The sequence below is a fragment of the Pogonomyrmex barbatus genome, unplaced genomic scaffold (genome assembly GCF_055798465.1).
Source record: "Pogonomyrmex barbatus isolate J1 unplaced genomic scaffold, ASM5579846v1 scaffold19, whole genome shotgun sequence".
Classification (NCBI taxonomy): Eukaryota; Metazoa; Arthropoda; class Insecta; order Hymenoptera; family Formicidae; genus Pogonomyrmex; species Pogonomyrmex barbatus.
Genome location: NW_028297115.1, coordinates 850,245 through 870,066, shown reverse-complemented (window position 1 = coordinate 870,066; position 19,822 = coordinate 850,245). Strand labels below are relative to the sequence as shown.

Genomic DNA, 19,822 nt, shown 5'->3' with positions numbered 1-19,822 from the left:
AATAAATTTGCCTCGATATTTATGATAATTGTTTTATGATTTTTTGATAAAGATGATTTTAAAGACTTCTAAAGGCTGCCTATGGACTTTTATTCTAAACACATACATTTTCTCTATGTTCACTTTCTGAGAATTGATGATTTATATCGGACTGCTTGACGCGAGATGAGCAGAAGGCCGCATTTGTACAGGATTTGTAATTCATAGAATTTATATTGAAAGTAGCTAATGGATGACGCTAGCTATAAAGATAAATATACATGTACATCAAGCTATATGTGTCTACATATGGAAAATTCATTCATCGACTTTAAATACATAAAAAAATGGAAATAAGATTGTGCCACATTGACATTGTCTATATCCTATATACATATATTCGCTGTATATATAAAAATATCGAATAATCACTTGTGGAATATGACAAAATTGAAATTGCGATATTACAGTGGAGAGCAAAGGGCTTTCCAATTTGTATGTAATAAGTGAAGTTGCATTTACACCACGAGTCATTTTCCCTTTAACAGTGGCTGCGTTTTCTTCTTTGGCAATTAGCCGGTCAGTCAAATAAAAAGAAAGGAATCTCGTGCAATCTTCAATCTTGCCATATCAGAATGAGATGGCATTTTTGTTCTCAGTCTCTTACATGTACAACTGCGCATGTATCCTAAATCCTCATTTTATTTCATACAAATCTTTTTATTGTATCTTTTAGACCAGTCAATCTCAAGCTTACTTCCCATAAGTCAACTGCCACTTGTGGATCTAGTTCCTTTTTAGAGACATAAGGCTTACAATCACGATACAAACGTCCACTTTCCTCGGATAAAGATGGTTCCGTTGCACAATGCAACACCGTTTGTGCACCCTGTGAATATCGATTTATTATACAAATCATCTCTCATAATAATGAAAGATTTTTCTTTAAGATAAATTATTTAATATATTTACCTGATTCGCAGTGCGTAGAAACATAAGAGCAACAGGCGAGAAAATAATATAGTGAAACCAGCTTCTTTTCACATTCCTGAACAGGCCGGTATAAGTAAATCCAGGACATACCATATAAACGTTAACACCAGTGTTTTCCAATCGTTTCGCAAGCTCGACAGCAAAGTATGCGTTTGCAAGTTTTGAATTACAGTAACCAGGGTTCATTCTGCTCTTTATCGGCAATCCTTTCTCGAATCCATTCAAATTTTTTAAGTCTATTACTCCAGATTCCAGAAGTTTGGACGTCACTACTACTATTCTATATAAAAGAAATCGTATGTCAATATCACTTTGTCATACCAAGATGTTATTTCGGACTCACCTGCTAGGAGCGCTTTCCTTCAGACGATCCAGAAGAAGATTGGTAAGCAGAAAATGACCCAAATGATTCACTCCGAAATGAATCTCAAAGCCCTCTTTTGTTACTGCCTGATCTTTGAGAGGCGCATATACCCCAGCGTTATTGATCAATACATGAATTTGGGGAAACTTTTTTAGCACTTCATTGGCAAAGTCTCTGATTGATGAGAAAGACGCGAGATCTAATTCCATAGGAATCTGCATAAAAAAAAGATATATGTTACTTTACATATTAAATCAGTCCAAAAGTGAAAGGACTTATAAAGGAGTATAATTACCAATTCACCAGCAGGTATCTTGCTTCGTATTTCCGCTATAACGTTCTTCGCGCTCTGTATATCCCGGCAGGCCATGATAACCGTGGCTCTCCGTTTGGCCAGTTCTCTCGTCGTCTCCTTACCGATGCCGGAGTTGGCGCCTGTCACGAGGAACACCCGGCCCTCCAGACTGCTGGTGCTCTTGCATCTTCCCCAGGTGCGCTCTCGGCATTTGCGGAGCAAACCGATAAGCAGGACCACCGGTAGTATGAAGTAACACCACGAGGACACCATATCGACAGTTGACCTTCGACCTCGTGGAGTGAAATTGTCCCGAGGTGCAGCACGTAAGTCGCGATGAAGACTCGCCTCAAACCTCGCCAGGAACCTCTAACACCGCATAAGCAAACGCGACGAGCCGTCGTGGGCAGCTGAAGCTTCACTTTAATTCAACATCGCGTTTATCACGCGTGTTCCATCGTGCTCCACGACCAAGTGCGAGACACCGGTACGAAGGTATGAATTTTTTTTACCTCGAACACTCTCGCATTTTCGCCGTGTGGAACGGTCGGAAACAATTATTGCAACATCATCGACACCGTGGACAGAAGCGGGCAAAATTAGGTAGAGACAAAAAAGTCAGTGTTGCGCCGAACTCCGACACGGAGCGTATTATTTATGATCGCAACGCGCAAGCGTCACGACGCAAATGCTCTCATCAACAGTCGCAGCGCCTTGGCCTTTTTGAAAAAAATTTCGTGAATTCCTCGAATGTGTAACTGTAATGCTCTTTATTATTATTTCATCATGTTGCGAATTACATTATGATTTTATAATAATTTTTTTTTTTTAAGTTCTCGTGTTTACTCACGCTCAACTTGCATTGTAGTTTCTCAACTTTTAATTTTAAATATTTTCATTAATGACTGAAATCATTAACATTATTAATATTATTTCAATTTAATTAATTAGAATTAACTTAACTTTTATTTTGGACCATTCGAAAGTAATTTCAAATGTTCATAAAACATCTTATAAAAAGGATTTTACAATAGTGTAACACTGAGTAAATTTTCGTGATCATTCATTTATTAATTCGCATGTTTTATTTATGTCGAGTGTGTACAATCCGTATAAAAAACGCAGTAGCATTTAAGTACGAACTTGATTTATTCAATGTATAGGATGCAATTAAATATCAATAAAAAATATAATTACGCGATTGTATTGTATTCTTCAACGTTCATCCGTATACATTCACGTGCATTCTTCATTTCTTTTTTTCGTTTTTATGTTAGTAAATTTTATAAAATATAAAAAAATGGAAATTAATATGATTGAATTATTCTTTTCTATAATCGAATTAAAAACTTGTAAATCTTCCCCCGCGTCTCGCTTTCCATGGACTAACTGATAACACACACGTACATTATATATTCCAATAAATTATATATATTTTTACAGTAAATTTTAGTAATTAATGCTGCGGTCGCTTAAAGTATGTTAAGGCACATAATATCATTTTACATATATAATTATTACAGATTGAATATTTATATTTGTATATAAAGATAATTCTTCTTTCCACTTAAATTTATATTGTAGAGATATCATATTTTTCGTGTGCAATAACGTCAAAGAAATAAAAGTTAACAGGCCTCGCGTATATATTAATGTACGTTAACTCATGTAATATCTTAAAAGTTAACTTTCTTTTTCCATAAAAATATACTTCTTATTCATAATTACGACCGTTTATCATCACACTAGTACTAGAAAGATTCTCAAATTCGAAGTAAAAAATTATTACAAATATTAATTCATATTTCACATTACGAATAAAGTGTTTTTTCTATCCACTCTTCCATTGTGAATGTAGCGGTGTGAGTTTGATCTGGATCTCGTTCTCTAAAAATATCTACAATGACAACAAGAGAAGGAGTTATAACTAATTCTACCTTGGTTGTTAACATTAATAATAATTAAATAAACAATTTTGTTGAAATATTAAAAAATGTGATCAGACAGAGATCTGAAAATAATTTTATTAATAAAATAATTATATTCAAAATGATTACTAGAATATCAAAAATGTTGGCAGTATTATTATCATTTAGATCATTAGGTATCCTACCTAATGATTTTGAAAAATATTTTCAGATCTATATCTAAAATTTTATTATTATACTTTAGCAACATTATTCTTTTCTTATATATAATTAATAACAATTAATAAAGATCTCACTTACCAATCATTGTTTTAAGCTTAACTGCACACATTATGTAGTCATCGAAAGTAATTCTGCTATCTTTAGTACCATAACGATGAACCAATATATTAAGAATGTGATTGTTCAAACGGTATCCCGCACTGTTTAACGCTTGTCTTAATTCAAATGCATTTAGAAAGCCTGACTCATCTCTATCGTACAGTTTGAAGACAGCCTGAAATAATCATAACAAAAGTTGCAGGTCTACGCACAACACTATTTTACAAATATTGAACCGAAAAATTTTGCTTACCCTCCACTTCCTAATATCGTTCCACAACATTTTGAATTCTTCAAAACCGAGTTTGCCAGAATGATCCGCGTCCAGCATAGCGACCATACTGCGACATATATCTTTGCTGAATCCTTGATCATGAGTCTCTGTAATTTGACGAAGAAAATTCATTTCGTTCATTGCAATTCTCACGTAAGCGAAGACTTTCAACATTCAGATATATACGGACAAATTTACAAAAAATCAAAGTAAAAATGGAAGGATATTCTGTTACAGTGTTTTGAGTATACAAAAATACAGAAGTGACCGTAGTTATATAAAATAGGAATGAGAAGTACAGCAATTATGGTACAGCTACGTACGACGTAGACATAAGACGTGTGTGTCGACGATTCGTTAATGTTTATTATGTTTCATCACTTTGTTAATCAAGAAGACATGCGATAGATATTTCTTGATGGATTCTGCTCTACCTTGCGAAGATATAAATTACAATGTCAATCTGCTAAAACATCGACATTGACACTATCGGTTCCACCACACGAGCACTGACGAAAGCGTTTTGTATTAACAATAAGGGATAAACAATCGAACAAGTGTTCTACGACGTAATCGTTTTTCTTTTACAATGTAACGCAACTGGTAAAACAATCCTGTGGTAGGAGATGTGTTTGTCTTACCTACGGGCTTATTGTACTGTTCATTATTACAAACAATGCCGCACAGCAGTGAGATGAGAGTGTCGACAAACGAACTGTTTCCTTCAACAGTTTCGGGAGCATGTGCCTCGCTATGATGCGCCAACTGCGGTAGCTCTACCCGTAACACACAGCTACACGTTAGAGTTTTACATACATACATTTGGGCCATAAGAATTCGTAATGTTTATTACAGCTTAGATTACAACTTAGATTTTATATTTCTTTTTATGTAACGCCTGCAACAAATCTTCCAATAAATATGAACTGAGAGCAACATTATAATTTCAATATCAATATTATAATTTCTCATTCAATAATATAAATATGATATGATGATATATAACAGTTACGAAATTATAATGTTTGATGTAATGTTACAGTTACTTTATGTTTTCTAAATCTAATTGAACTTTAATTCTTTAATTTATAATGCTTATATGTACTCCGCTATGCTTGCTTCTTAAAAAGCCTATTACAACTGTTTTCAATTTCTTAAACAGTTCTTTAACAAACGAAGAAACAATGTTTTTCGTGATATCAATTAGTAAGTTCAGCGAGTTCATATTAAGTATTTCCGAGACCCAAATATATTTATGTACTGTAAGTACAAATTACAATGTAAGAGATAAGCATGCGGAATTATTAACATCATCACTAAGATGCTGTACAGCGTGCCGAGAAAATAAAGTAATTTTTAACAAGAGATTGAAGAAGATCATCAGTAAATTAATTAGAGCTAAAGAGGTAAACGGTGTAGGTGATATTTATCAAAAGATATGTAAAGTACAAGATTCATAATGCAGCATGATTAAATGTATGATTCTATTGATGATTGTAAGGGACATTGAGCAAATTAAGCGAAAAAATTACAACAAAAAGCTATGAAGCAAAGCTCTTACAATTAGAATAGAGTACGATCATATTTTTGTAGGAGAACAATATCGTATTCACAGTTCTGAATACTTTTTCTCATATTATTTTTAATAGTAGATAATATATTTCATTACATGATACGCAGATGATATTTACCTTTCCTCATGGCGAAATCTAAGATATCTTTGAGTTCCATCCAGTCCACTTCCATGTCATCGCCAGCAAGTTTTTTGAAGAATTCTCGGACTTTCTCGTTATTGTGATCCTGTTCAGGTTCTTCACGAACCTAAATAAAAAAAAATCTTTAGTGACAAAACATAAAGGTAATCTGTAATTTGTGACAAATTTATAAATTGCATCTTATGTTTAAAACGAATGATTTTATCTCATAACAAGTTTTTAAATTAGATTGTTTAAATATAATTGAGAAAATATTTAGATATGAAAGCGTTTATATTAGTATTCAATTAAACACAAAGTATTTTTTTTTTATTTCTTGCCCACATACACAAAGCATATATCATAGCTTTCTATTATCTCAACATACAAGCGTGCGTTTTACTTACATTATCTCCATTCTGGTCATTTTTATCACCGGTAGGATTAATTATCTAAAAGCCAAGCGATGTAACATGCGGACCATTAGTAACGTGTAATTACCATCGCGAGCAATGACATTTTAAATCCTGACACGATTACTTATCAGACGGCACAAATATCAAATCCCACAGGCATTAGCTGAACACAAAACTTAAATGCATAGTGTTGGTTAATTCCAATTTTTGTGCAATTTAGCATGAATTAATTTAATGCATATATTACTAATCTGTGATAACATACTCTTAATATTATATATATTCATCAAGCTGTGTCAGTGTGCTGTGAGTTATTAGTTGCTATCTTTAAATTATGTGAAATAAGATTATGCTCGCGTTAATATAATAATGATTAATCCTAAACAGGGATTCCTCTTTAATTATAAAAACTTTATAGCGATTTTGTCATTGCAATAAACTAAAATATAAAATAATTTGTTTAGGATTAATCTATTAATATAAATATTGTAAATATATTGATTTTGTTCATTCAAAAATTTACAATCCTTACCCTATCATCGACTTCTCCAATACCGACTTCTTCGTCATTTTCTCTGTGAACAAAAGTAAACAGATAAAGATTCTCTCTTTAACTAGTATAAGTCTTTAACTAGTACAGGTCAATAACAATAACGAAACTGGATGCTTACTCCATATTATTTTTATTCTCAGAGAAGATTCTCAGTAAAAATTCACCTTCCTCATTCGGGTCAAAAGTACTTGGAACTATGCAGTAAATACCCGGAGGTAATTTGAAACGGCATGTAACCTCTCGTAAATTTATAAATGCCGGTGAACGTCCAACAGACGCGTTGTACTTGAAGAAGTTCATGTCTAATGGTTTTGGCAATCTCTCTGGATAGTCCAACTGTCGAAAAATTTTTTAATTTATTAACAGAAAATTTTATATTTTTTATCTAGCATTAATTTCTTGAAATTTTATATGAAGTTTACCTTATATTAAAATATTTTATTAGCTACTAAATATAATATATGAACAATAATAAAATTTTCCAATATAAATTTTTCGAAAGTAAATTAATATTCAGATAAATCGTATAGTGATTTGGTTGTATTCTCTTACTGATGATCGTACGAAGATAAATTAATTTTTGCATACATGATATATCGCGAATCCGATAGTGAGGCAATCAGCACCCATTCTTCTTTGCGCCCTCCTGTTCTTCTGCATCAAAGCGATGATTACCGTACATTTGTCATCGTCGTCATCCGGATACTCCAATGTGATACGATATTGCGGGTTGTGCCAGAAGGTCTCTGTAAAAATATAATTTTTTAACTGAAATACTTGCATGAAATTTAACCAGTTTGATATATACGTATCTGGTATATATATATCTCACCTAAGAAGTTTCTGCAACCGCCCGCGGTTACTCCGCGCACCCATTCCCCTTCGAACACACTCATTTCCCAGCGTTTCTTCCCGGCACTGATATCGTCCGTCGTTAAGGAATCTGGATTCAAGTTACATATCTCGAGTTGAGTAAAGTGACGTGTGAAATCATGGAACGACATCCAAAACTCGCCGTCCATATCGAAGGTCAGGCCGAGCTCCTCTTTCTCATGATCAGGAATGAATCTCCATTCTGGTGATCTATTAATAGAAGATAGAAGCGTGAACTTGAAAGAATAATGGTCAAGCACAGAGTAACTCATTGATCGAATGTGAAAACGGAATGTACTCACTGATCGCTCCAAGGCCCATTCCATTCCGCCTCGTTTCCCCAAGGATTCCGAAGCCTCAATAGAGGTATAGTACCACGTTGATTCGGTGTTTCGATTTCCACGTGTTTTACGAGCGTGATGCTGTATGCGTGACCGCGTATCAATCCTTGAGGTGTTTCAGCCTCCACTATGTTAGGATCAGGCTATGAAAAATAAGAATCAAAGAATCAAAGTAATAATCAATTGAAATTTTTGCTATAGGAAGATATTGTAATAGATACTGTAATTACTAATTCACCTCAATGGAACAACCCAGTAACGAGTTCCTCTCGAAAGCTTTTAACAATATATTGAATAAGTTTGGTGGCGTTTGGTCCATTTGATACATTTCCGTTACTCCACCGGTGAAATCCTCCATAGCCTCACAGGTTGTGCCGCCTTTTAACGCCTCGTAGGAACCATGAAGTTTCGCATACGCCTTCTCGAGAAGAGCGCTCCAAAATTCGTTGTTCTCGGCGGAATGTAGATACACCAATTCACCGCGGCAAGTGGGCAATCGGTCATCGATTACTACGTCGATCCATCTGCCGTACTGCCAAAACCTGATGCGCATACATATTTTATATAAACGGGCCCTTTCCAGGCTAATTGTGATGCAACAGATATATTTTTGTTGCAAAATTTAAACAAAACAAGATACATTCATGATATTCTGGTTGGCGATTGAAGAAACAACATTTAAATTCTAAATTTGAATATAATAAATCGTATAATCATCCTCAATTTATATAATAATCGATAAAAATAATAATAAATTATAAAATTTTGTGTCGCACCGAAAAGATTATAATATTGATTATAATATTAGACATGGTCTAAAAATCGAACCTGAAATGAAAGATTCCAGCGTAATTTTCGTCGAAACTCTGATCTTCTGGCATTACTTGAAAGAACAAATTTGGGTGCATAGTCAAATTCGCCACGGCTGCCAGCAGCCAGCAATCTCCGAGCTCTCCCTGTTGAACGTCGAATCTCGAGAAGCCTTCCACGAAAAGTTGAGGGTTGTCCGCGATTTCCTGCGAAATCACAGTGCATTTGTGCAGATCACCCTCCTCATTCACGTATTCAATTTAGAATTTTTTTTCTAATAAAACTTGATACGACTTAAAAAAAATTTGCTAACCATTGGTCGCTTCCATTCTATGTATCTGTCTGGTCTGCGAGAAAAGTATAACGACGAGTCGTTGGCCGGAAATTCGGGATCTTCGAAGAGCCGTCCAGTCGCCAGGCATTCTCGTCTCAGCGTGTTGAAATCTTGGACCGCTCCTCGTGGCCTCAGGCCGGACCCTTTCTCCCCCAACTGCGAACGATCGGTTTGTCATATCAAGTCACAAAGCACGTACAGGAAAATTTTTAAGTAGAAAGAAAAAAAAGGGAAAGATCATTTTTAAAATTTCTCGAAGAAGAAGGCCTACGTTGTAACAGGGTTTCCCGATGAAATTTTTCGTCGTTCGTATCGCTTTATCCTGATACAGCGCCTTTTTACATCCCGACGCTGTAGGATCGTTGGATTTATTCGAGCTCGCTGTTAAATTTTTAGGAACAAATTTGTTTGCATAAAGAATGTTGTTATTATTTTTGCCGATTATCTTGTCGTTTGGGGGAGGACTCGAGGACTCGAGGCTGGATCCGACTTTCAGAACCGCGAGACCTTCTTGCATGTAATTGGAGTAACGATAATTGGCATATTTGCTACGTCGATCCATCTTGGTAAGTTTGTAACGTAGATCCACCTCGGTGAATTAACGAGAACAGGCGGCTCGCTTTGCGTCCATAGAGAAAAAAAATAGATACGCGCGCGGAAAAAAAATCGCGTCACACGGGTATTCGATAAAATAAATCTCTCTTCAAAAACGACGTGCAACCGACGAGGGATCAGAAGCAAAACTAACGATCATTACAACAAAAGCTTTATCGAACTTGGCATTTTGATATCAATTATCATTCGTGGAAATACGATAATTACACCGGAAGACAATGAACCGCAGTTTAGATTGCACTATTTCTTGATAAGCATGTGCAATTATCAATACACAAAGAAATACACAGATAAACAATGTGATGGAGAAATTTTATTTACGACTACTCTATTACAAAATGATCAAAATATAAGAAAATAGACTCAAGACTCAAAACAAAATGTAAGAATGCTCCTGATAGGAAGTGTTTTTTTATCAATTTTTATTTTAATGATTTTTTAAATTTGTTTCTTTTAAGAAACAAATTTAAAAAAATCATTAAAACAAAAATTGATAATAAGAAATACTTCCTGCAACGAGCATTCTTATATTTTGTTTTGAGTCTTGAGTCTATTTTCTTATATTTTGATCATTTTGTAATAGAGTATTTGTAAATATCTATCAAGAAACTTAATAATTGAGTCTTCAGAAGGTAATTATAAAAAAAAATACAGAGTGCAAATGCACAAATGTGAATAATCTTTGCAAACTCAGCATTTGAAAATAAAACGTTCGGAATTTTACTTAGACTTCAATCTGTGTTCAATATATTATCATTTATTTTATAAATATATTATTAATTATATTATTCAAAAAATATTTAAAGTAAAAAATTTTTAATTATAATCTGATAACACATAAAGAAAGATAATTGTCAAAGAAAAGATCATAGGTTTTTTTAAGAGAAAATAATTCATATAAACTAAACAATAAAATATTTTAAATTTTAAATTATAAATATTTTAAATTATAAGTCAAAATTATTTGAATGAGACTATTTCTAAAAATTCGATTATTCAGTTCATATAATTTTATTTAATTAGATAATTATCTTTAATTATTATTTTTTACATTCCATTTCATTTTTCATTACTTCGTTACTTTTTTCAGTTTTGCGATTGTGGTTTATAAGCTAAATTTTAAAATTCTTCGTTGGAATTTAAATAATTTACATGCTCTTGAGAAAAACGCGGACGGCATATGTCGTACTGACACATGCTATGACGCACATTATTCTATTAAATGAATATGTATCGTGCAAGAATGTATTGTATCCATTATACATTTCTCGTATAATGTCGTCATCATTATTGCCATCACCATCGGTGTTATTGGAACACCTTGCATGCATGTATTGTAAACGATGTGAATAATTATGTGTGACATTAAAGAGTTAAAGAGTGTCATTGCGAGAAAAAAAGAACTGAAAAATCTGACTTGTAATGTTGTAGATTTTTAATATTTATTTGTAAAGCAGAGGAAAGTAGGAGAAGGTATTGAATGAATGAAATTTATCAGTTGTGTAAACTTTCTCGGTGTTATCTTTTATTCCCAATATGCTGTGTAAATGTTACATGATTTGATTAAATGTTTAGTCCAGCTTTTATTTGAAGAAGCTCATTAGCTTGTGTTCGTAACATCTTTATTCAACGATATATCCTGTTATACAGAATGTTTGAAAATTATTATATTCTCCTAAATGATTCTTTGACCAATTTAATATTGATTTTTTAAAAATAAGGATAATATTGAAGATATTGAGAAATCATGATACATATATCTCAAGTGCAAGAGATAAATCCGAAGAATGTGTACACAATAAATTACAATCTCAAGTGTAAGAAATAAATCAGAATGTGTACATAATAAATTATCATTATCAGATTTCTGAAAAAACGATTTAATTATATATACATGCTTTATCTGTATTTAAATTTTCATTAGTCCGTTATTATCATTAAATAAACATGCATCCAAAGAGCACCTGCTAATTACCTTAATTTTAATTATAATTCTAATAATCATTATTAATGAAATATGATTAACTTAAATGATAATTATTTAGAAACGAAGAGAGAAAACAAAAAAGAAATAATAAAATCAATACACGTCTTGAAAGTATATATACATCTGACGTCGGCAGATTTAGTTTGTCAAATTTGTTTTGGCGAGATAAGCTCTGAGAAAGAGATAAGCTCGCGAAAAAAATTATCTATCAGGATAACGCAGAAGGACGCAGAAAGAACGGAATTTGCGTGCTTCATGACTCATCGATTGCCGGCCCTTCGCCTCTGAGACAAATACATAGGCGTACCACTTTGATATTGAAGAGCGACGGTAGGAATCGCTTGATCTCGACCGCCGTTTTAACAAACACATCCTCCTCGGCGCCACTTCCGTCGCCTCCGTAACCTCCGTAACCTCCATAACCTCCATAGTAGCTCATCGCTCTCGTCGGCTACGCCCAAATTTCGAATAACTACGAAATAATTATCTCGGGAATATCTATTCGAGTGAATTACGTGGAGCTGGAGGCTGCGACGAATTCGTCCGGATGTCCGCGTACCACTAAACTGGCACGAATCACCGGGAAGCGAGAAGATGCTCCGCCTGCTGCTCCGATAGAGCGGACGCAGAACCGTTACAGGCTTCTGCGAGCCGGGCACAATTCACGAGCCTAACCCTCACCCATGGCTCTTCCTCGCTTTCCTGTTTAGTCACGCGCACGAGGTGCACGCGATTCCCGAAATGACCTTGAGAAAGTGAGAGCTCACCTTTCAGCAATGTCTCAGGTTACAATGGCCGAGCGCGATTGGTCCGCCACCTTTAAATCGAGCCAATTGCGGCGTCCGCCTTTTGTCTCGCCGCCATTTTGAAAGAGTCTCAATACAATGTGTGCGCGCCATTTCAAACGCGGCGGACGCAACCGGACGGCGAACAAGTGGCGAGATACTCGCGATAATAACTAATTAATCAGATACTCGCCTCATACTCGCGTTAACTCGGTTGTTATGAATTGCCGCTGAAGTTAACTGCTAAGTATGTCACGTCAAAAGTTATATAAGATGATATAAGATATGATACTCACCTCTACCTTCTTTGTATCTTGTCGGACGAATTCCGGCTCGCATATCTCCTTTTTCCATCCGTAAGAATTCATTTTATAATTAAAAATTCTTAGCTCGTTAAAATCGGCGAATTATCAAAATTCCAGCGAAAGTCCGTCCAATTTATCGCACTAATCGAATATCTTCTTGACGATGTCGAGATAAATCTTTGTTCTCGCTGATTAACCTCACTTTTTTTGCAGTGCCACTATCAATGTTACAACGTCGATTCTTTTATCAAGGCTGCACGAGTTATGACTGTGAGAAGGTTAATCATCGTTGATACGCGAGCATGGCGATTATCTTTTTGTATTGTATTGATCCATCAAAAGGTTTGTTGAGTGTTTCAAATTCTTTAATCGATTTTTTTATATATATATTATATATATATTTATATTCTTTATATTTATATATATATATATATATATTTATATTCTATTTATATTCTTATATTATATATATTTATATTCTCTAAACTCATTTAATATGCATTGATTTTTTAAAATTAATTTTTGAAAATTATCATCAGTTATTAAATTTAATTATTGATATTTGAAATTATTTCATATTTCAAATTATTGATTCTCAATCATTGAAAACTACATTGATATATGGAAAGAATAAACTGCAATAGTATACTGCAAATTTTGATATATTTTAATAATCAACTTGTTTTACATAATTATTTTAACGATCCTACAAAGTCATTTTTGTAGGATCTGTATCTGATCAAATTTTTATAACTAAATCGTTTTTTTTTCTGTATAAATATTTGAGAAATGCAAAGTTTTTAGTTGTCTGATTCATCTAATAGTATATGAAATTTTTGATAGAATACTTCATATAATAACGATGATACAAATCATAAATGATTTATGTCGGACGTCTAAGAGTTTTGAGAATGTCTCTTTGAGAATGTTTGAAATTCTCTCTATCTATTCAGATCTATTCAAGTCAATGCGGTAAATCTAGCGCCGTGTGAATCAAAGGAATATCTATCGGATGTTTGATTTACACCAGATGTCTGGAAATGCACTATTCTGATGGATATTTGGAACGATTGCCAATGCTAACAGTTCTACATTCGAAGATTAACCACTTTACTTACTTTAACAAAAATCTTGAGTCTTAAAACAAATTCCTATCGATAATTTCTGTTATTGCATGCCGGCGGTAAGTCCCAACAATTATATTATACTCGCATGCAATCAACACGCAATTACATCGATTTGTAAATAAAAATGGTAAAAGAAAGATCCGGAGAATTCCGGATCGATGTGACGTTGTAGATAGCTCGGCGCGAAATAACGCGAGTCGCCCATCCGTCGCGTATCTTTATCGCTTTTGTGAGGAAATTAGGAAACACCTGGAGGAAATTAGATCGCGTTTTCAGGAAAACCATTCTCCATTACGTCACGCTCGACTTAATTGGCGCGGAGAATCATCAAGTTGTGACACAGCGCGCGCTATCATGACAGTGACATTACTACGAATCGCGTGTCGCGCATTTCGCCGCCGGTATCGCAATCATGTATATTTGCATAAATCGGCTCGAACTGTATTTATGTATTTACCATTTCTAGCCTTCGTTACCATCGGAAATTAGTGCCGTAGCGCCGCACGACACGATGTCTGTGATGACGATTGTTGACGCTTTGACGTCACCCGGTAATCGGGAACCCATTACGGAGAGGAAGATGTTCGATGTCCGCAGACACAGATGTGGGCATTATTACATTGTAAGGTAAATAAATATACTGTCGTAGGAGAGACTTGCTGAAATGCAAAATTGCGCAACGCGAGTTTATAAACGTGTTCAAAGGAACGGGAATTTTATTCCGATGTATTTCCTGACGGAAAATTAAAAGGTATCTCATAAAACTAGTAACTTCTGGATGATTCACTCGATATTTTTACATAGCATATTTTTAAATAGTAAAAAGAATTCGATTAAAAAGAAATATATGATTATGTGTGCTGGTAGATACACAAATCACTTGCTTTATTAAAAAACCGCTTGGATTAATTCTTCGATATGCTAAGCATTTTTTGCTCGTCATAACGAGTACTATTTATTTGAATCCTTTTCTTCCATTATTGAACTCTGCATATTTATTTAAAGAAATGAAAGCGCACAGGGGCTGAAAATCGAAAATCACTTTGGATCAATTCTTCCGATATGCATTTTTTATTCGCTGAGCATTCTTTATTCGTCATAAATACTATTTACTTGAATCCTTTTCTTTACCATTGAACTCTATACATTTATTTAGAGAGATGAAAGCGCGCGGGAGAATGAAATTAAGAACAGAAAATCTTGTAATTCTTCGATCAGTTCTTCGATATATTCGAATTGAGCATTTTATATTCGTTATAAGTACACTTTTTACTTGGATCTTTTTCTCCACTATTGAACTCTGCATATTTATTTAAAGAAATCGAAGCGCACCCTTCGGGAGAATGGAATTGATAGAGAAATCACTGGAGATGTATTCTTTCACAATAATTCCTTATTTCGTGCGATAATCCAGGCTGCTTTTTTAACGCTATTAAAATTACAGCATCGTGTCGTACGTTTTCGTATCGATCCGAAGGCGCACCCTTCGTACAAAACGTGGTGCTCGTGTCATGGTCATTGTGTCATATTAAAGATGAACCTCATCTCTGCATCCGATGCATCGGTTCAGATACGATTCTACCCAGCAATTTAACAATTACTGCAACGTCGCGGTTAAATCGCGATGAATGGGATCGTGTAAACGAACACTATTTCACAACAAACTAGAGTAATTAGCTATTGTGTTCAACAACGGTGACGACAGAAGTCGTCGTTATTTAAGCCGAACTGATCAGTTTCCCTGATCACTTATTACGCAATCTACACATTATCCGAACTAAGTGTTTTTCTACTCTAACAATGGTCTTCTCATTGCATAACCTTGCGTGTTCCTCCCCCCCCCCTCTCCACTAATAAAACTTATAACGGAAAATATGATGTTTGCAGATGTATGAGAATAATTGCAAATAAAATTCCATTGTAAAATTTTTCAGAAATAAAATTTGCATAATAAAATAAAATGTACAGCGGCATTTTATTTTGTTGTGCAAATTTTATTTTTGAAAAATTCCACATTGAATCGAAATTCATCGCGTTGTTCGGAATTATTCTTACGATTAAGTTTGTTAAGCGTAACGGGAGCAATGTCCGTGAGCGTTTTTTCCGCGGATTTTTTCCGCCGCGAAAGAGCGAGCGGTCCTCTCGCGCGATCTCCGAGGTGCGAAACGTGCTTTACTAATGACAGAGGACCGGATGACACCGATTCCGCACCGCACGCGGAGTCGTGCCTGAAACGAACGCGGACGATCGTGTGGTACGTGGTACACTGGCTGGCACATCCGGTGAGATTCGTTCCGTTTCGGAACTGTCCCTTCCCCCGACCGAGCTATGTCGCCGACGTGGCGCCATGGTGTACAGGACATACTTGCTTACATGCGTATCAAACCATTTTTCCTTATAAAGGATGAACGTCGTCAAAAAAGAAAGTCCAATTTGGTCCATGGACCGGTTCTCTCCAACTCTGTGCCATGATGAAACATGTAATGAATGATGTTTTGTTTGTGTATGAGAAGATAATTGCATAATGCAACTGATATATATATATATATATATATATATATATATATAAATAAGTATAATTTTATATATATATAAAAATAAGTATATATATATATATATATATATATATATAAAATTATATAATAATTTATTGTATATTATATATTGTATATATATATATAAAATTATTATATTTTGTGTGTGTGTGTGTGTGTGTGTGTGTGTGTGTGTGTGTGTGTGAGAGAGAGAGAGAGATACAATATAATACAATATAATAATAATTTAGAAATAAATATAATATATACATCTATATATATATATATATACATCTATATATATATAGATAGATAGATAGATAGATAGATAGATAGATAGATAGATAGATAGGTAGATATATAGGTAGATAGATAGAGTATAGATATATAAACAATTAAGTATTTTTTTAATTCAAAATTAATTTATACTTATTTATTAAGCAAAAATTAATATGTCATCGTTATCTCCTTTTAGTTTTAAGCTTTGACAAATAATCTGAATTTCATAGGAAAGATAGCTTTTGCGACGATGTTCAAAACACATAAAAATGAGTCTCGAGTCAAAGCCACAAAGTACGTTTTCGGTCGACTAATTTCACGAGCGTTATTTTGAGAATTTTGAAGAAGCTGATGAATCATTACGTTGTGAGAACAGCTAACGTTCTTATTTTGCTGCATCATATCGACGATATTTTATGTACTTCGTAAAACAATCGCTATCAGCAGAAAGCTACACGTCAAAGTAAGCTAGATAATGAGTCAATTTAATTAACGTCACGCACATTTTGTTGTCAGTGGAAATCTTGGCTTTAATAAAGATATTCTGGCATTAAACCAACAGACGTGAATCATTATTGCATAGAAATAGATCGTAAACATTTTAATGACAATAAACGTACACGAGATAAACATTCATTCTTTTAATCTTTACAAAACTTCAGACCTTAAATATTATTTATAAAGCTTAAATATTGCGAATGTTTTTAATTTATTATTTACGCATAATTTTATTTTATTATTTTATTTTATCGTTTTCTATCATCAATATTTCGTTTACACACAGTTTAATTTAAATGTCTAATGCCGCGATATTAACTTTTAATAAAGTTCGAGATTGAATTTCGAAGATCTTTGAAATAATTAAATTAATAGAACTTTGTAATCATACAGATTTAAAACATAAGATGTATAAACTTTAGATGAGATAAAAATTAAATTAAATTTTTATATTTTTTTAATTTAAGAACTTATTAATTGAAATGCTATGTTTGTTGTTAAAAAAAAAAAAAAATAAAAGATAAACCCCCAGCTTTATAAGAGATTTTGCAAAATTCCTTCTAAAGAGTCAATAGTCTTAAAGAGGATTTTGAAATATTAGCTTGAAATATAAAGCTGTTGTGCAAAGGTATGAGTATAAGAGCAGAATCTCAGATGTGGAGGGCCTAAAAATATGTCGACGATACGCATCGCAGTCCGCGCATACGAGAGGGTTTGTGTTGTACATTTAAGAGTGAATTTGGCGTTGTGCCAGGGATATATCCGAAAAAAAATCGCGATTATAAGAAAGTCTAGATCGTCGAACGTGTTCGGCACGAGCGGCACGTCGTCCATCGTCGTTCACAGAGAGCTAGAAGATATTGGAGAGCCAAGAGGAAAGTAGATGCCCAATTGGCATGCTCAAATTTCTGAGATAAATATGCTCTTTTTGCGAATCGTGCACTGTATCTCAAAATCACAATAATAATAATAAGTAATCGACGAATTTGTCGAGGCAACGACATTAAAAGTTACACGTTGAAGTTTTGTTCTGTCATAAGTGTAATGAATCGCAAAAAAGGCTTGATAAATGGCGATATACAGCATAGTAGAGGAATTGTATGTGAATAACAAACCTTGAAGATGCTGTGGGCTGGATGGTGCACATCGCCAGAACCGGAGAGACCTCCTCGCAGCAGACGCGAAAGAAGATTGTAGCGACCTAAAGTTGTCCATGCATCTTTCGTCGCTTGAAGGGGATATCTAAACAGAAATTTGTTTTCCTTTTTCCTCTTGGATATAAAGTGCATAGAACAACGTTCCCAAAAAACGACTGATGAGAGAAAATAAATATTTATTTTTTGATAAATTAGATATCAAATGTCGGAATAAATAAATCGATTAATTCGCTAAAATAAAGAAACAAGGTTGATTGTTTTTTTTTTTTTTTTTTTTTTTTTTAAGTCATTTAAAGAATCTCCCGCGGACATAAATAAATCATCGAAGCTTTTGTCTTTACTTTCTTGTCCTCCTAATTATTCTAGTTTAACGTAAATTTTCTAACTAATTTCCAAGTAATATTTATTACAGTAAAAATAAACATTTACATGACACAACAATTTTGTGTCGCTCATCAGGGGCGACATTCTTTAGGGATACAGCATCGAATTTCTGCGAATTTCACATTCCAAATCTTCTCGCGAGAGAGGAAGGCATTTAAAAAACGAAAAGCCGAACGCGAAGCACACGATGACAGATGCTCCATGCTCCATGTTACACACACGTGGCCTGTCTGTCTCATCTCCTCTCGCGAAATCAAACCGTTGCAGAATTCGTTCGCAGGGATTATAAGATGACGCGCGAGGCTTACCCTTTCGCGAATTTGTACGTCCTCGGCCGGCCATCCTCGACGATGGTTTTCACGTAGTAATACGAATAATTTGACATCTCGCTGTCTCTCTGGGTTATCTGGGTATCGCGGAGGGGTACGAGGAGCCACGAGGAGGACGAACACGATCGGGGACACGTGCGACGCCGAGGAAACCACGCGCGAACTGTCATCCGGCCAACCGCGAATCGGACGATCCGTCACCGACTGTCACCCTCTTTCCTTCGCTGTGCGTTCGTGGATGCACGCTTAAGCCTTACACCGTGCCGACGTTTATGCTTATCTACTCTGTACACTCGTGTGCACAAGCGTATATATATAGCCGCCGTCGACGGCTATAACCAGGAAAACTATGACGCTTTCCAAGATGTGACAGAGGCGCGGGCAATGCCAGCGGTGCAAAGCCGCTTTTCACCGGCGTGAACGGCAAAGAACGAACGATGCGAAAGTGAGAGGAAAGGAAGAAATTCAATTGCCGATTTGCTTATCATCGGATCATCGGATCGCAATTTCGATTGATTGAAATTTAAATTAAGGGGAGCTAATAAAAAGCTAATCATTTTTTTCTAAAATTAAGGAGTTGAAGGGGTGTTGAAGGGTGTTGCTATAAATATCGCTAAAGGTTTAAATGTGTAATGTATGCTGAATTT

General features: G+C 34.6%; 2 protein-coding genes and 1 long non-coding RNA gene across 12 annotated transcripts; 1 reads left to right on the top strand and 2 right to left on the bottom strand.

Moving 5' to 3' along the window:
• Positions 1-66: 66 nt before the first annotated feature.
• LOC105422088 (retinol dehydrogenase 12) lies at positions 67-2,305 on the bottom strand. The gene is made up of 4 exons (XM_011631329.3): positions 1,632-2,305; positions 1,316-1,551; positions 952-1,252; positions 67-868 (listed from the first exon to the last, which is right to left on the bottom strand). The coding sequence occupies exons 1-4, from the start codon at positions 1,902-1,904 to the stop codon at positions 686-688; spliced, it is 993 nt and encodes a 330-aa protein (XP_011629631.2). The 5' UTR covers positions 1,905-2,305; the 3' UTR covers positions 67-685.
• A 734-nt stretch (positions 2,306-3,039) lies between these two features.
• CalpA (calpain A) lies at positions 3,040-19,584 on the bottom strand. 10 transcript variants are annotated; one of them, XM_089075388.1, is made up of 16 exons: positions 19,155-19,584; positions 18,421-18,547; positions 9,155-9,331; positions 8,860-9,047; positions 8,270-8,573; positions 7,993-8,174; positions 7,650-7,900; positions 7,406-7,563; positions 6,936-7,153; positions 6,797-6,839; positions 6,256-6,300; positions 5,846-5,975; positions 4,796-4,930; positions 4,134-4,261; positions 3,860-4,055; positions 3,040-3,528 (listed from the first exon to the last, which is right to left on the bottom strand). In XM_089075388.1, exons 1-16 carry the CDS (start codon positions 19,343-19,345, stop codon positions 3,443-3,445), a joined length of 2,559 nt encoding a protein of 852 aa, XP_088931514.1. In that variant the 5' UTR covers positions 19,346-19,584; the 3' UTR covers positions 3,040-3,442. The 10 variants fall into 10 exon arrangements, with proteins under 10 accessions (XP_088931514.1, XP_088931522.1, XP_088931520.1 ...); XM_089075396.1 differs by lacking the exons at positions 18,421-18,547; positions 19,155-19,584 and adding exons at positions 12,859-13,085; positions 16,050-16,192; XM_089075394.1 differs by lacking the exons at positions 18,421-18,547; positions 19,155-19,584 and adding exons at positions 12,859-13,085; positions 14,452-14,593.
• LOC148936865 (uncharacterized) lies at positions 12,776-17,366 on the top strand. The gene is made up of 3 exons (XR_016138887.1): positions 12,776-12,918; positions 13,081-13,209; positions 13,821-17,366. It is a non-coding gene; the product is annotated as an uncharacterized LOC148936865 (long non-coding RNA).
• Positions 19,585-19,822: the final 238 nt, after the last annotated feature.

What these genes read in the sequence shown, in the direction of transcription:
- CalpA (XM_089075388.1), bottom strand. Translation starts at nt 19,345, where the DNA reads ATGACAGTTCGCGCGTGGTTTCCTCGGCGTCGCACGTGTCCCCGATCG. An exon ending in AGATTTCGCCATGAGGAAAG is followed by an intron (nt 4,931 to 5,845) that starts GTAAATATCATC and finishes TGTTACGGGTAG; the next exon opens with AGCTACCGCAGTTGGCGCAT. An exon ending in ACAGTACAATAAGCCCGTAG is followed by an intron (nt 4,262 to 4,795) that starts GTAAGACAAACA and finishes GTCAAATTACAG; the next exon opens with AGACTCATGATCAAGGATTC.
- LOC105422088 (XM_011631329.3), bottom strand. Translation starts at nt 1,904, where the DNA reads ATGGTGTCCTCGTGGTGTTACTTCATACTACCGGTGGTCCTGCTTATC. An exon ending in AAGGAAAGCGCTCCTAGCAG is followed by an intron (nt 1,253 to 1,315) that starts GTGAGTCCGAAA and finishes TCTTTTATATAG; the next exon opens with AATAGTAGTAGTGACGTCCA. An exon ending in TTCTACGCACTGCGAATCAG is followed by an intron (nt 869 to 951) that starts GTAAATATATTA and finishes CGATATTCACAG; the next exon opens with GGTGCACAAACGGTGTTGCA.